The sequence below is a fragment of the Cotesia typhae genome, unplaced genomic scaffold (assembly GCF_013202065.1).
Source record: "Cotesia typhae breed Kobodo isofemale line unplaced genomic scaffold, CoteBio_Ctyphae contig_69, whole genome shotgun sequence".
Classification (NCBI taxonomy): Eukaryota; Metazoa; Arthropoda; class Insecta; order Hymenoptera; family Braconidae; genus Cotesia; species Cotesia typhae.
Window position 1 is genome coordinate 1124047 of NW_027423763.1, and position 16707 is coordinate 1140753.

The following is a 16707-nucleotide window of genomic DNA, read 5'->3' on the forward strand; positions in this document are numbered from 1 at the left end:
TAATTATCTTATATTATAAGATAATAAAATACTTCAGGTCTTCCCTCATTAAAAAAAAAATTTTTAAATGATTTGTGATTTTTAATCATTTTGAATACTTTCTAATCCTTCAAATTCTTTTTAATACTATCTCTTATGGGCATTTAACATGTGAGATCATTTTTAATTTTTTTTTTTAATAAGGGTGAGATATAATTTGTAATAAGGACCAGGTAAAAAAATTTCCCGCTTAAATCTAATTTTTTAAATTAATAATAAAAAAAAATAAACTCGTAAAATTTTTATCCACTAATTTTCTGCCGAAAAAATTATGCACACCTTTGTCTAACCGCCAATAATCTAATCGCCAAACCTTATCAAATAATAATATTCTAATTAAATAAACCCTCCCACGAGCTTTATAAAATTTTATCAAGCCCGTGACGTAACCGACCAATGACGGGATCGGTACAAATATAGAAATCCAAAAAACCCGAGTTCGTTTTTCAGCAAGGTCTAGACGGTTAAATAAACAGCGGAAACATCTCTCTCTCTCTCTCTCTCTCTCTCTCTTGCTCTTAAGCACAATCCTTCCGCCCATCTGCCTCCATCTCCCTTCCAGGTCGTCGAGTCTCAGGTATGTGTCTCTATTTTTATTTTTTACCTGGCTCATACCCCCTCCCCTCTTAATTCTCAACCATCACAAAACGATTCCCAGTATAGTTACAGCTGTGTCAGACAAAGACCTCCGCACAACCGGTTGGTGTGCACTCACACCATCACACCAGGTAAAATGTGATAGAGGTAAATTCTCAGAGTTAGTCTCGAGTCTCGCGTCGGGCGTAACGCACGTATTTTTTGTTTATTAATCCGCAAATTGTTTATCAAAAGTGGAGATTTTTATTAAATAAGTGATGATAGAGAGTAACAATTTAAATTATCCCGCCGGCCATGCGTGACCTCAAATGGCGGCCCATGTCCAAATTAAAAATAAAAAATTCGAGTATGAATTAGTGAATGTGATGTGAAATATTATTTATTATTGTTTTATTATTATTTAAATAAAACTCTTCTTTTTTTTTTTTTTTAATAAGTATTTAAGCCCGACGCCATTTTGGTCGCTCGTTGAAATCTCCGGTATTAAAATCGCCATTTTCGTAACTAATGACTTAGTCGGTGATTTTTGATCTAAAAATGGATAAATTATCGTTAAAAATTGGTAAGTTTAATAGAAAAAGGAAAAAATATATTAAATAAACACAATGGGCGTCGTCCATGGTCATCTAATGCAAATACATGTGGGTGGCTGCATATATTATGTACAAATATATACACAACAGATAGAATTTTATTATGCAATAAAAAAAATAAGCTCAAGGATCGGATAATGTTTAAAAATAAATTTAAAAAAGCGTCGCCTTGGAACGTCTTCTCGCCTTAACGAGTAGTACTCCTCTTACTCTCGACGAACGGCTGTACGGCTATGTAATACCTGTAATGATACGTCGCCAAATACGTCAAGGCTTCGGTCTACAAATTTTTTTATTGATTTAAAAAAATATTATTTAATTTATAATTGCCTTTATTTTGTTATTTATAATTAAATGATATGGATAGTGATAATAAACGGTAATTTTTTTATTCACTAGTTTTTTTTATCGCTTCAGCGCGTTCAAATTACTCTTCCACGGTGGATTGTTGATGGTATGGCCACTTTATTTATAAAAAGTACGGTTACGTAACTGAATGATGAGCCTTTTCGGCTGGTGGACCGATTGCTACCTGGCGTGTGAACGATTTTTTTAGATTAAGCTTTTGGATGGTTATTTTTTGGGTTTTGATCGGGAAATTTTTAAGCTTGATTTGATTTTGGGTTAGTAATTAGTCGATCTTTAGTAGTTGTTACTTTAGTTAGTACTTTGTTTCATATCACGTATTTAAGAACGTAAAAAGTGAACGCAAAAGTTTGCTCTCGCGTGTGTGTATTAACTTTCTCCCGGGTTAAGTATTATAGTTTGTTATTATATGTGTGGATAATTTTTATAAATTTATTCTTGGTGATTATTATAAACAAGCTTTAGAGATTTTTAAATTAATAAAATTAAAAGTCGAAAAATTAATGTTTTTATATTTTTTGTTAGAAAGAAATAATAAAATTAATTTTATAAAAAAAAAAAATTATTTAATTTAAAAAATATACTTTTTAAAATGTTTTTTGTCTTTAAATTTGTCTTTCTAGCTTATTTTGAAAATTACTAGGTACCTTTTAATTTAAGTTAGTTCTTAGTTTTGCCGTTAGGTGGCTACGCCTTCTCGCTAGCAGTAAAATCTTACCAGAGTATATATAAGCGCAAAATAATTTTTTAAAATAAAATATATAATAGAAAAATTGTTGAGAGTACAATATTGTATATGTCATTGAAATAGACCCAAAAAAAATAATTTCATTAAAAAAAAAAAAAAAAATGTTAATTGTAAGAAAATATTTTTTTATAAATTTTTTGTCTTGAAATGTGTTTTTTTAGCTTGGTTTATGAAATAGTGGGTTTTTATTATTATTATTAGTTCTTGGTTCTGCCGCTAGGTGGCTACGCCTTCTCGCTAGCAGAAAAGTTTTACCAGAGTATATATAAGCGCAAAATTTTTTTTTTTTTAATTTATGATCTAAAGATTGTTGAAAGTAAAGTATTGCATATTTTACTGTAATAAATGAAATGTTTTATTGTAATTCAACATTAATATTAAAAATTTTGAAAGAAAATTATAAATTTAAATCAATATTGTCAATAATTAAATCAATAACATATAAAAGATAAAAATTGACATTGACCCGGAATCGAACCCGGAACTTTGTGACTACTTTTAAACTCTACTAACACTTCTCAAAGCCTAGATGATTAAATTCATCCAACACTATATAAAACACAAATTACACACATCCACATAATATTATACTTAGAAAATAGGAAAAAACTAATCGATTAGAGGATAATAAAGCATAAAAAAATTTTCTAACAAGCCGAGCGGTATAATATCTCTATTGTATGTAATTTAAAAGGAAAATATTCATTACGTAAATCTACATAAAATAGTTAACGATCGAAATGGTAATTATTTATTCATGTATGCCTATGTTGAAAATTTTTATTCTTTAAAAACTTGTAAATTAGAGAACCCGATTTATAGTTGGTCTTAGACGGAATTAATTGAATAATTATATTATTAAATTATTAACTGCTTTCTCTTTTATTTCAGATATGAACCAGTGGAGTTACATTTTTTTTTATATATCGGTAAGTCTACTTTCAATAAATATCGATAACACACCAGCAATTTAACACTTATTCTTTTTTACAAATAAATAAATCAATAAATAATAATTCTTAGCTATGAAATTTTATTTTTTTTCGGAGAAGCTTTCTAGGACCTCAAAACGTCAATATCCGTTGAAAACTTGATTTAAAAAAAACGGGGTAAAACGAATAATTTTCAAATATTTCAAAATTTTTAATTTTCTTGGCGGGAAATTTACAATTTAATATTATAAAATTAAATAAAAAATATTTATTAACACTATCGATTTCTTCAAATGATTCACACTTATAATTTATAATGATATGGAAATCAAGTCAGGTAGAAATATTAAATTCTATCCACGTATATTTAAGTATACGTATATCCTACCACAGATGAATGACTAAAGAATAACGCCTAAAGAATGTTAGGTTACACAATTGAATTGACATAATAGTTATTTAAAAATTGAATGTCCAAAATTCTTCGATCAATTGCCTTTTCTTCTCTATTATAATATTAATTGACTGATTACAATGTTAAGTACACACACTGACGCCGCCAGAAAAATGACTGGTAAAATTAAATGAAAACGAACAGGTACTTGAGCTCCGAAAAATAGTAACAGTGCAGTAATTCGTCTGGTCTGAGAAAATAACAACAGCGCACCCAATAGACTGCAGAGCCTAACAAGGTTAGGTAATGCCCTGTAATTTACCTCGTTGCGTAATCCAAATAATTTAATATTACTTATTTAACTCGAACTGTAATTCTGTGGCCTAGTGAACAATCCGACGCGCAATTGTGTCGCGGTGTGAATCCGTTTGTGGTAATCGCTACATTTAGGCGTGTTATTGTATTTATTATTAACCATATCTTCTTTGTTAGTTTTTATGATAACTGGCTTTTAGATTTTTTGTTTACTCACTTTTATCGTTGTAATTAACAAGTTTTTTTTTTTTTATTAATTATAAATTTATTTTTACCTTCGATATAATTTTTTAAATATTTAAATATTGTAGATTAAAAATATGGAAATTTGGAGCTTTAAATTCTAAAAAAAAATTAAGAATTCTCAAAAAATGTTTAAAATATTTTAATTTATAATTTTTGCTTAAATAAAAATTTAAAAAAAATTATAAGAACGCTTTTTTATAGTAATTTTGATCCTCTACAAAAAAGGTATCTTGTAAATTTTTTATATCTCAGATATTTAATCCAAAAAATCATTTTTAAGTTTGCAACAGGTTATTGTCCCGCAGCGGCCCGCGACAATTTTTTTAATTATTGTTTTTGAGCTCTAACTTGAAAACTATTACAGATATGAAAAAAATACAAGACACCTTTTTTATAGACAATTAAATTTCCTACAAAAAAAGTCTCTTATAAAATCTTCATATTTTTGAAATTTAACCCAAAATTTAGAGTCTAAATTAAAAACTTCAAAATTTTGCTACTAATCTCATAAAACACAAAAAAGTTTTATTGAAACGTCAAACTCATGACTCAGAGTATTTTTTTCAAGAGATTAAACCGTAAAAAAACCAACCGGTTTTACACCGCCCAATATGGCGCTTAGATTTGGCAACAGGCAGCCATTTTGACTTTTAAATGAGTCGGTAAAAAATTTGTTTAACTAAACAAATTGTTTTACTCAATTCCGGTTCCTATTTTAAAATTTTCCCAGCGGCTTATTTCAACAATAGTATCCAAATAAAATGCCTTTCAACCAGAATATATAGTTTAAATATAATAATGGATCCGATAAAATTGTTACCGTAAAAGAGTAAATGTAAAATGTAATATAGAGCGTACAATATGACGGTAGATATCTAGACCACACCCACAATTGCATTGTATTTTATTTTCTTTGAGAGAATTAATATCGGGCCCGGATCTTTCAGGTGCTCAGACTCGTTTCTTAGCTTGTCTTTCTACACACATATATATGTATGAGTATATAAAATATATAAGTGATAAGAAACACGATTGTTGAAACTATGACTTTCATATCCACGGCAAAAATTTGTCACTAAATATAAAGCATTTTTTAAAAATAAATTTTAAATTAAAAAAAAATTTTTTAAACAAACTTTAATAGTATTTTTTATTTTTAATTAATTAATTTTAAATTTCAATAGAAAAAAAAATTATTCATACTTTAAAAATTAATTTATTTAATAAAATAACAATTTGAATTTTCCCGCGAAAAATTTTTTGAAAATCCATTCAACGCCATCTTTTGTCACGGCGCCTAAATTACAAAAAAAGAACCAATTAAAAGCTGCTTAACGATTTATATTAAAAAAAAAAATTTTTTTTTCAATTAAAAACTAATTTTAAAGATTTTTATTGTCTTAAATTAAGACAAAAAATTCTTAAATAAAATAAACTTAACTTAAATCAAGAAAAAATTCTTAATTTTTAAATATTTCACCTTAAATTAATTTTATTTTGTATAAATAAATTTTTTTGAGTATTTAGTCGAAGCACAAAAATTTTTCAACCTTAAAACATTAATTATAATTAAACAAAAAGTGATTAATCTTCAATAATTAATATGGAACTCCGTAAAAGGTAAATAAAGAGATAAAAAAATAATTTGAGTCAAAAACTAAATTTTTTTCAGAGTTATCGTGCTTGTCCCTCAAAAAATCCTTAAAAATCCACTTTTTATGTAAAAAAAATTTTTTTACAAGTTCAGCGGTCGTTTTTTTTTTCTTCAATAGTGTTTTTTTTATATTATTTATGTTCTTTATGATGCTCATGCACGATTTAAAGCGACAAAAAGTAGGAATGTTCATTTTTTAGGCATCAAGAACAACAAAGTTCACTTTCATCGCAATTATCAACAATAAACATTTGACATGAGCTTTCTCCGATTGTTAACGAATCAGTTTCTCACATCTCGACACTTTTCTCCTCCTAATCTTTATATTTTAATATAAAATATATAATAAAAGACTTTCCATATGAATACTTGAAGTTTTTCTCGCAATAATATGGCTTCGGATAAAAACTGTGCGTGCGTGGTTAAGGTAGCAAACCGTGAAAATATTAATTTTTATTTTCGCAGGATCGATTAATTTAATCTCTAGCTTTCGAATGTCCTTATTTATAGCAATAATTATAAATAAAGCAGCTGGTTATTTTGGTGGCTAAATAAAAAACGAAAGGAAAAAAAATTAATAGCACAGCAGAGCTAAAAGTTTATAAAAGGACATATAAGAGGAAAGAGATAGTTTTTAAGTGTGGGTTTGCTACTAGTGGATGTCCTTGAATCTCCCACACACATATGAATAATATATTTTATATATGTCGTTGTGTTATGTCGTGATGAGGAATACATCGTAAATATACATTATATATTTTAATTCATCCTTAGAGTCATCATCGGAATTGTAAAACATCTTCGAGGATTTTATTCCTAGAACTAAACGTATTTGTCACTTTGAATTGAAATCATGATCATGAGAATTGCGATAATTTACCAATCAATTTTGACATTTTTATAGACTTTCTCTTTAATCTTAAATCGGAATATAAATTAAATGTCAATTTTAAGTTTTGCAATTTTTTTTTTGAAATATTTTTAACTTCCCGCCAAAAAAATTAAAAATTTTCAAAAATTTTCAAGTTATTGGTTTTACCCTGTTTTTGAGAGTCGAGTTTTCAACGAATGTTGACATTTTGAGGTCCTAGGAAGCTTCTCCGAATGTTTCCGCGATAATGTCCGTATGGCTGTATGTATGTGTGTGTTTGGCCGTATGTAAACCTCTCATAACTTTTGAACGGCTTGACCGATTTCATCGCGGTTGGCGCCGTTCGAAAGGGCTTGACCAAACTTAGGTTTCAAGTACAATTTGGACCGATTTGAACAAGTAGATTTTGAGAAATCTAAGAATAATAAAAAAAACAAGATTTTTTTAATGCGGTTTTTTTGGAATAACTTTTGAACGGCTGTATCAGTCGATTCCAAAAACTAGTGAGTTTTTAACATTAAAAAACCATGTCGATTGCCGTCAACCCGGTCAAAATCGGTTGATTCGTTTGTGAGTTATCGTTGTGGGAAGAAAACCAAAAAATGGGTTTTTTTGGAATTACTTCGAAACTCCTCGTGCGATTAATTTGAACTTGAAAATTGTTTATGAAGCTTTGAAAACTGCGTCGAATGAAGCCAACTGCGTGAAGATCGGTTCATTCGTTCAAAAGTTATTGCGGTTTGAAAATTCAAAAAATCGTATTTTATTGAACTTTTGAGCTCGAAGAGCTCAAAATAACACGAAAATTCTTTCTAGCAATTCTTTATAATATAAAAAAATTTTTTTTTCAGATTTTAACGATAACATTCGGAGAAAAAAGCGTCCTGGGAGCTCAAATCCCACCCAGCTATTCAAGTTTATCAACATGTAAGTAATTAACTAGATTAAAATTACCGTCCGCGTAATAAGTTATTAATAGCTTACTGAGTATAAAGATGATTAATTACCGACACTTATTATTACTGGTTTAAAGCTTTTAATGAATTTGTCTTGATGACCTTCTGTCAGACATTGCTGAGCTCCGAAGGTGAGCGCAGTCGTGCGACCTAGATTCTTCCTTTAAACTAGAGAAGATAGAGATAGAAAGTTATGTGATGTATTTGTATAATATTAAGAAAATGTTTTACATTTGTCGACATATGAGGAAAAGAGAGGGAAAGTATGCAAGTAACATCATCTTAGGCGCCCAAGAAAGTACTCGAGAAGCGTAACGAGCGGCAGACAAGGTGGCGAAAAAAATTTTTAATTATATATATTAACGCTGGAAACAGAATGGTCAGAAAACAGACGGAGACAAAAGAAACGCGGGAGAAAAAAAAGAGGATACTTTCCCGGTTCGGCTTTGTTTACTCATCTCTTGCTCTCGAGTATTAAAGAGAAAGACTGCACGGTTTTGTTGAGTTTGTTTAGAGTGTACCAAGGAGGATTTCACTTTGTACTCTCTAACTCTAATACAATGACTTGGTCAAACATTTGTGATAAGGAGATTTGAATATACAATGCAAATTTAACTAACTACTAACTTAAGTTTGTTTTATTCTTAAAAGTGGCGTAATTTTATTTACACGCACTGCTATTACTTATTTCTCAATTGTTTTTATTGCAACTTCAGAAATGTTGATCATTTTTTTTTTTTTTACTGAGTCAATTCTCACGTTTTATTATTGGCAGACTTAATTTTTGGACAAAATTATTTTTTTTAATCCAAGAAATTTATTTTAAATTAATAGGATTGAAAAAGTTGAATTAAAAAAATAAATAAAAAAAAAAAAATTTAATTGTTTTATAATTTTTTCATGAAAAAAAATAATAAAAATTTTTAAACTAAAAGAGCTCAAAAATTTACTTGCTAGTTAATTTTTGATAAAAAAAATTCCAAAACTCTTTAAAAATAGCCTTTTTTCAAAAGTTATCTCAAAAAGGACCTAATTTCAATAAAATTTGCAAAAATCAAAGATTAATGGACCTGAACATCGAAGCTCTTGCAGCAAAATCCAATCAATGTTTCTCATAAAAGAATGGTTGATTCCTTTGTTCGCTATGAATGCTCTTTCGTCCGTAATTTGTGATTCAAATGACTTAAATTAAAAAAACCTCTGAACAGTCGTCCCATAAAACGTAATTTTGTTGAAAAGCAGTAACCTTGAATTAAAAGGCAATATAAGTAAAAGGGTGAAAAGATAATGCCTGAAAACAAAGGCTTGAAAGGGAGTGGAGATCAGTGAAGTGTAGCAGCGTCTCAAGGCCTATGAAAATTAAAATTACACACTGTTTTATAACAAAATTATCGTTATTACCTACTTTTACTATAAAATGTCTGCACTTACCTAGGATTTAAATTCATAATAACTGTTATTAGATAGGATTGCTCTAATCTGGCGTACGACGCTGACACTCATATCTCAATCGTCAATTCCGGGCCTCAAAAGATTGAGAATTAAATGAAATTACATCGAAGGATAATTAAGATAATTAAGCGATAGAAAGACCGTTAGAAAAATAATGTTTGTAATAAAAACCGAGCAAACAATATCATGTTCCACGTTCGTGTTATGGTATGTTGCCAAGAACAGTTATGGATCGGAGAATGATTGGCCAATTGTTATCCTAGAGACTTATACACGATCCACAGCCAAGGGATAAAGAGAATAACGGAATGCCGAACGGTTTGTCGGAATAGGTTCTTCTTGTCCAGGATATCTTAGAGAGACGATTGACCAGATAAAATCCGCAATGAAAATTACAGGGAAATGGGCTTATTGGTCACGTCCAACTATGTCCTGCGGATGCATGTTTATGGGAACTATCAGTTATTTGTTGCTGTTGTTTTATTATTCACCGCTCGTCAGCACGTACTAGAATCAATGGATTTTCAAAGTACTATCAGCATACTACGTACAACACACCATTATCCAATCTCTAGCACGTGCTTACTCTTTCCATTCACTAGCTACTAAAAATACGGTTCTACTTTCCGGTTTTGTTTTTTATTGGTGAATTATGTCAATTGGATTAAAATTTATGGATAAATTTTTGTTTTGAGCTAAATTTATTTGAGCCATATTTAAGCGCTCAAAATTGCACTTATTACGTTTTTGAGCTCTCCGAGCTCAAAAGTTTCATAGAAATTCAATAAAACACTATTTTTTGAATTTTCAAACCGCAATAACTTTTGAACGAATAAACCGATTTTGACCGGATAGACGGCAATCGACGTGGTTTTTTTTATGTTAAAAACTCACTAGTTTTTGGAATCGATCGATACAGCCGTTTAAATGTTATTCTAAAAAAACCGCATAAAAAAAAAATCTTGTTTTTTTTATTATTCTTAGATTTCTCAAAATCTACTGGTTCAAATCGGTTCAAATTGTGCTTGAAACCTAAGTTTGGTCAAGCCCTTTCGAACGGCGCCAACCGCGATCAAATCGGTTCAGCCGTTCAAAAGTTATGAGAGGTTTACAAACGGCTACACACACACACACACACACACACACAGACATACGGACATCATCGCGGAAACATTCGGGGAATTTTCCTAGGACCTTAGAACGTCGACATCCGTTAGAAACTTGACTCTCAAAAACGGGGTAAAACCAATAACTTGAAAATTTTTGAAAATTTTTAATTTTTTTGGCGGGAAGTTAAAAAATCATTTCTAAACCAACAATTTCTGAGTCAAAAAATGTTATTATCGACATTTCTTATGAATCCTCTCAGCAAATTCCTAGATTAAAGATAATAAAAACGGTTAGGCAAATAAAAAACCTCAGCTTACATTAGCAAAGCGATTTTAGGCGCTGATGTAATCTCCGAAGGGAGTTCGTTGAACTCATGGATGGCGTTAGCGACACATTCCCGTATCTTAGCAAGTACTATTCCGATATAACTAACAGCTGGTTTCTTGTAATAGCGTTACAACCATCTATATGGCCAAACTAGTCACGTTGGTTGCCCGTTTTAAGTGTCCCTCCACCAAACATTGCTCATACAGTATATACATTATAAATGCAAAGCTTACCAGGAAGCCGGTAGTTATGATTATAAACCCACAGGAACGCAATGTCAAGCTAGATACCCTTGCGGTATTTCGCGTAGCACTAATTACCTGAAGGTATATCATTCAACGGTGGGTTTTAAATTCTCCGTTATCGCATTTATCTATATCCTTACCACTAAAAATAACCTGCAACAATAACAATTTTAATATTTTCACAAACATATATCCTCAGTCAAGTTCACAACTTTCCCATAATTGTTCATCGGCAATGACAATATTTAACGACTCTTTGTTCTTAGCATTAATCACCGAATTTACTTTGGCGTGGGAAAAGACGCATGAGAAGTCAATTCTTCATTTCTAATTGTACATTGTTGATTTCAGCGACTGTTGCAGTAGCCAGTACTGTCAGGATCGAATGTGCCAGCGAGTCGATAATCGTCCACATATCCACGGAAGGGAACACTGATTTCCATGGATTGGTCTATCCTAGAGGACTCTCCAAGAATAGCTCCTGCTTGCAAGAATACAAGAGCCAACCAGCACCAATCACATATCGGCTGCCTCTTAGGTCTTGCAACACCATGCCAACGGAATTGGTAAGAATTTCCAACATCTTATCATTAATATAATGTCTTTAAGATCAGTTTAACAAGCCTGACTGTTGGTTGATGCAAAAGGTTTGTTCACTTGAGAATTAGACATAAATCCTTGAATCGGGGTCTAGATGTCCCAATATAACGGAACAACTTGAATACTCATGGTGAATGTTAAAAGTGTTAGCGTTTGTAAAATACTCACAAAAGTATATTCCGTTACGTGATGTTACGTTGGTTGCGCGTTTCTCGTCCTTACATTACGTGCCAACCTCTTGTAGATCGTTTCCCTTGCCGCTCCATAACTGGACCGTTATGTGACCGTACGCTGTTAACCAACTGCTGCATAAAATTGCATTGCTACTAGGTAATAACTACTTCTAATAAAACGATCGTGCTTAATGAAGATATGTAATACATCGCTAATTAACTGGACTGTTAATTAGTCCCATCAGAACAAGTCTTCCACTTCTGGGTAGAATCTTGGAAGCTATATCGATTGTCAAGAATTCGAGTGGAAAATATAATAGCACAATAAATAAGTTAACACTCATTTAAAACCGGTCCTGCTATAATGAACTGTAGCAGAAATTGCTCAAGATCAAAAGCCTTATCGCACGCGAACCAGAGCCTCGGAACAGAATAACATCCGTGGTAGAGACAAAGAATCTGGTATAGTTTCTTCCAAGACCTTGACTATAGTATGTGAAAATTATAGAGGTTGTTTTTCTGTACTATAATTCTATGAGATACTCATCAGAGGCTGGTAACCGAAGGATATCGAAGAATTATACAAGATTACTCATCGTATCCTTTATTCTATTTCCAAGGACTCTAAACTACAGTCGTCTGTTAGCTATACCAACAATTATTTGTAAATAATAAGCCAATCTTTTCTTACATGAGTTGCTATTAATCAAATCTAGAATTTAGAAGTGAAAATAACTTTAGTTTTCCGGTATAAGTTTAATTATACAAAATTGACCGGGCATCGAACCTAGCAACAGATCCTGGAGGCTGCTGGAGATTCCAAGAATAGAAAATAAATAAAATAAAGATTGGATCGTTAAGCTGAAAGCACAACAAGACCAAGAAGGCGTACGAAGAAGGCGAGCTAAAAGGAAAATAAATATTCGAGATGCCAATGACCCTTTCTTCAAGCTATTCCAAATGACCTCGCCAAGGATATCTCTACGCTCTAATGTACCCACTAAATTACATACAAAGGCTTCCTAGTTCATTTTTTGATTATTCATTTAACAATAGCTTTTTATTAAATTACTCTGCGTAAATGATAGTTTGTGCTATTCCTAGAACTAGATTGCTAACAACCATTACTTTGTTTTAGGACGACGGAGGTATAGAGTACTTCAACACAATTGTTGTCCAACCCCACTTGAAGTTGGTTACCAATCAAGGAAGAGGTTTCCATGTTAGGTGCCGTTATCAGACTCGAGACAAAGTTGTTACGAACGACCAAACTCGCGTTGCGATGCTTCAATCCCTGCCATTGCAGGTATGGTCCTAAATATTGCTTCATCACCATCACCATCACCATCATCTTCATTACCATCTTCATCACTAATCACGAAAATTTATTCTAGGCTATGGCGCCCATGCCTGGGTGCACTATGAAGATATTCAGCGGAGACCCAACCCGCCATCACGTAGCAGAAAACGTCAAAATTGGAGATCCGCTTACCTTAGTCATCAGTATCGACAAGCAAGAGATGTTTGGGTTGAAAATTTCGGATTGCATGGTCCGAGACGGTTTAGGTTGGGGAGAACAACGACTCATCAACGATGAAGGGTAAGGACGTCTTAAAAAGTAAAGCCAATACTAAAACACTTTCCTAACCTAGTTAACATTTCAGATGTCCTATTGATGGCGAAATAATGGGACAATTCACGTACAGCGAGGACAAAACGGAAGCAAAGGTCAATTTTCAGGCTCATAAATTTCCTTACACTGCCAGCGTTTACTACCAATGCAACGTGAGACTGTGCACCAAACATGGCGGTGGATGCTCCGATACGGTAAGTTAATCCCTAATCAAGTTTGAAACAAGGTTCGCTAATCATCAAATTGCTTGCAGCCGCCATCTTGCAACGAGATCAGCAGAAGGAAGAGAGCTACCGGGAGATTAGACGACAAAGATGTCGCTTTAGACGGGACTCCGGCGACCATTGAAGTCTACAGCGGTCTCTACGTCAATGAAGCTTCGGATCTTGGCGGGAAATCTGAACTCACTGACGATGTCTTTCGAGAAAGGGTAATTTTCAAGTTTTAAGATGATGATGATGATGGTGATGGTTAATGGAAAACTTTGTTGCAGACTATCGACGAAGCGGACAGCATCTGCATATCGCAGAGGAGCTTCGCGATTGGAATCGCCATCGCAGGGCTGATTCTTATGATCGCTGTGGTGGCCGCCATCTTGGTTTTACTCGCTAAGAGAAGACACAAGAACATTTCGACAACCGGCTCGTCTATTTACAGTGGGCCTTACACTAACACTGCTTACAGTCACAGCAGTTAAGGTTATGTCAAGCTAATTGTACATTAGCGTAACCTAAATTCTCTATAGTTAATACATTTCTTGCTCAAATGATTAATCGTCGATAGTAAAGATACTTTTACTATGTTTATTGTGGAAGAAATCATAGTTAGTCTACGAACTGTCTCAAACTGAACTTAAACGCTTATATGTTAATTAAGGTTAACGTAAACAAAATTAATAATTATTAAACCGAGCGTTTGGTAGTTTAAGATACTATAGAACGAATATAAAGTCATGGGTTCCGGTGGTGGGTATAGTTTACGTAGGTTATGTTAACTAATTTTCAGAATGATTAGAATTCAGACGATGTTTTTATTCAGACGGGAAATTATTGAGAAACAGCCGCTAAAGGGGCTTTTTTGTTGAAAATCCCCCCTTTAAGAGCGGTCTTTCTCGTCTTTTCTCAAAAATACGCAACGTGCAATATTACTCTTTGTTCAATTTAAGCTACAAGACTCAATGCAGCGTGGTTATGTTATTTGTCTCATTTATTTTGAGGTTAAACCGTGGCATTGGTTCACAGTGGCATTTTTAAGTATTTTATAAGTACTTACAAAACGAATTTAATCAATTTAGATTTTAATGACACTCTGGACCTTTATCACTCGTAACTGCGTTACTTTATTATTTTGTAAATAATTAATAAAACGACTAAATAAAGATATTTAATAAAAATACAGGCTTTATCATTATTCTTTAATTTAAATGACTTTAATTACACTAATAAAAAAATTTTGGTAGTTATATAATTGATTTTTTCAAATTTTGGAGGGAAAATTTATTTTTTAATAATTAAAAATATTTATTAAAGTAAAAAACATTGATATTTAATCTAAAACCCAAAAATCGTGATCAGAAGTGTCGCAAATTTCCAACAGATGGCGCATGATCGCTAAATCTGCTCCTTTGTAGAGAGTTGAGGTCAAATAACTATATTTAGGTATAAAAAATTTTCTAAAGCCCTTAGCCGCCTTTTTTTAGATTAATGAATTAATTTTCGTCCGTGATACAATAATTATCATTAATAATCGCTTTAAATTATATAAAAATAAAAAATTTCATAAATAAATTTCAAAATCGTTAAAGTAGAAAATGGATGACTTGCGTCGCGCCATCTAGCGTCGAAAAATTAAATCTTTTAAATAACTATGACGCAATACTTATTTCTTCTTGGAAAAAATTCAGGAGCCTTCATAAATTAAACAGTAATTAATAAATAAATAATTATATTCATTTATCATAATATATCAGCAATATAAATATATATTTAAATAATTATTAATGTGCAATGCGACTAACCAGTGAGTCCTGAAAAAAATTATTTGTCGTATTAAATTGGTCCAATAAATAATAAAACAAAAATAAGATACAAATTATTTTTTAGTATTAGTTTAAATAATTTATTTAATTAAATGTAAATATATTTTTATCGAAAAAATTTAATATATTTAACGAGTACTTATTTTAATATAATTACAGTAGAAACTCAATATGTCTACAAGCTACGTTAATATATATTTCTGCAACAAAAAAAATATGGGCAGAAAATAATCGAGATTCTACTATAATTAATAATAATATATTTATGTATTTATAATAATAATAATAATATCATTATTAATATACTATTCTATAAATATTTAATCTAACAATAAGAAAAAAAGCATTTTTTATTAATTAGTTAACTGGATTCTATGTACAAATATTTTTACAAGTAACAACGAAGAAGAAATAAAAATAATTATTATTTTTTTTTTTTTTTTTAATAAACTATTCTAGTTCCTGAGAAAAAAAAATGTTCCTATTTATTTTTAATTTTTTTCTAAATAGTAAATGAACGATGATATGACTCTAGTGATAGCGAGCGTCAAAAAATAAATAATTAAAATTAATTTATTTATTCTAAAGCTACGCTAAAAAAAAAAAAAAAAAAAAAAGGTACAAAAAAATTCCGATATTAATATTATTTATTTGAAGAATAATTTATCGTATATAATTAATGAAATTTTTTATTTTATTTTAGCATCCCAGGAGTATTCATTCTATCGTAGACTAATGGGAATCCCCGAAAATCTAGATAGGCACACGTTAACCTTAAATACAATCACCGTGTTATTAAGCAAAGCTGGATGGAATCATTCTTCTTATTTATTTTAGATTTTTGTTTTTTTATAATAGTTTTTAATCACAGACTTTAAAACACTAAAGCTCATCAATTATTTGTTTTTTTTTTTTTTTTTTTTTTTTTTTTTTTGTAATTATAAAATTATCTTGTTTAATTGCAGTTCGAATTTTAGAGCCTCAATGTTTACACCAATCCGTGAGTCAGACGGAACAATTTGTCGTTTTTATGTTACCACCACTGACAACCTTTATTTTTTTTTTTTTTTTTGGTTTGGTAAATTATACAAGTCAATTTTTGGTTTGGAAAAATATAACCTAAACAGTGGTAGTATCATTTGCGGTGTCAATTTGACACATTAATTTAAAATGTCACTGAATATTTTATTGCCTAATTTACAAAATATTATTTATTTCAATTTAAATTAATTATATTGTCTTATTTTTTTAATTATTTGCATTTTTTAAAGAAATTTTTGTAAAAAAAGACGAAAATAGAGAAAACAGCTGTTCATAGTCCGCCATATTGGCGCGCCGATAAAGTAGATACAATGTTGACGAACGTTTAAATAAATAATTTATTATTTATTTGACTTGTTATAATTAAAATAATTAAA

At 30.8% G+C, this 16707-nt stretch overlaps 1 protein-coding gene across 1 annotated transcript; it reads left to right on the top strand.

Moving 5' to 3' along the window:
• The first annotated feature begins 803 nt into the window (after positions 1-803).
• On the top strand, positions 804-16235 carry Pio (zona pellucida domain-containing protein piopio). The gene is made up of 9 exons (XM_074251271.1): positions 804-1198; positions 3235-3272; positions 7607-7682; positions 11197-11411; positions 12757-12924; positions 13013-13218; positions 13283-13445; positions 13505-13681; positions 13745-16235. The coding sequence occupies exons 1-9, from the start codon at positions 1174-1176 to the stop codon at positions 13946-13948; spliced, it is 1272 nt and encodes a 423-aa protein (XP_074107372.1). The 5' UTR covers positions 804-1173; the 3' UTR covers positions 13949-16235.
• Positions 16236-16707: the final 472 nt, after the last annotated feature.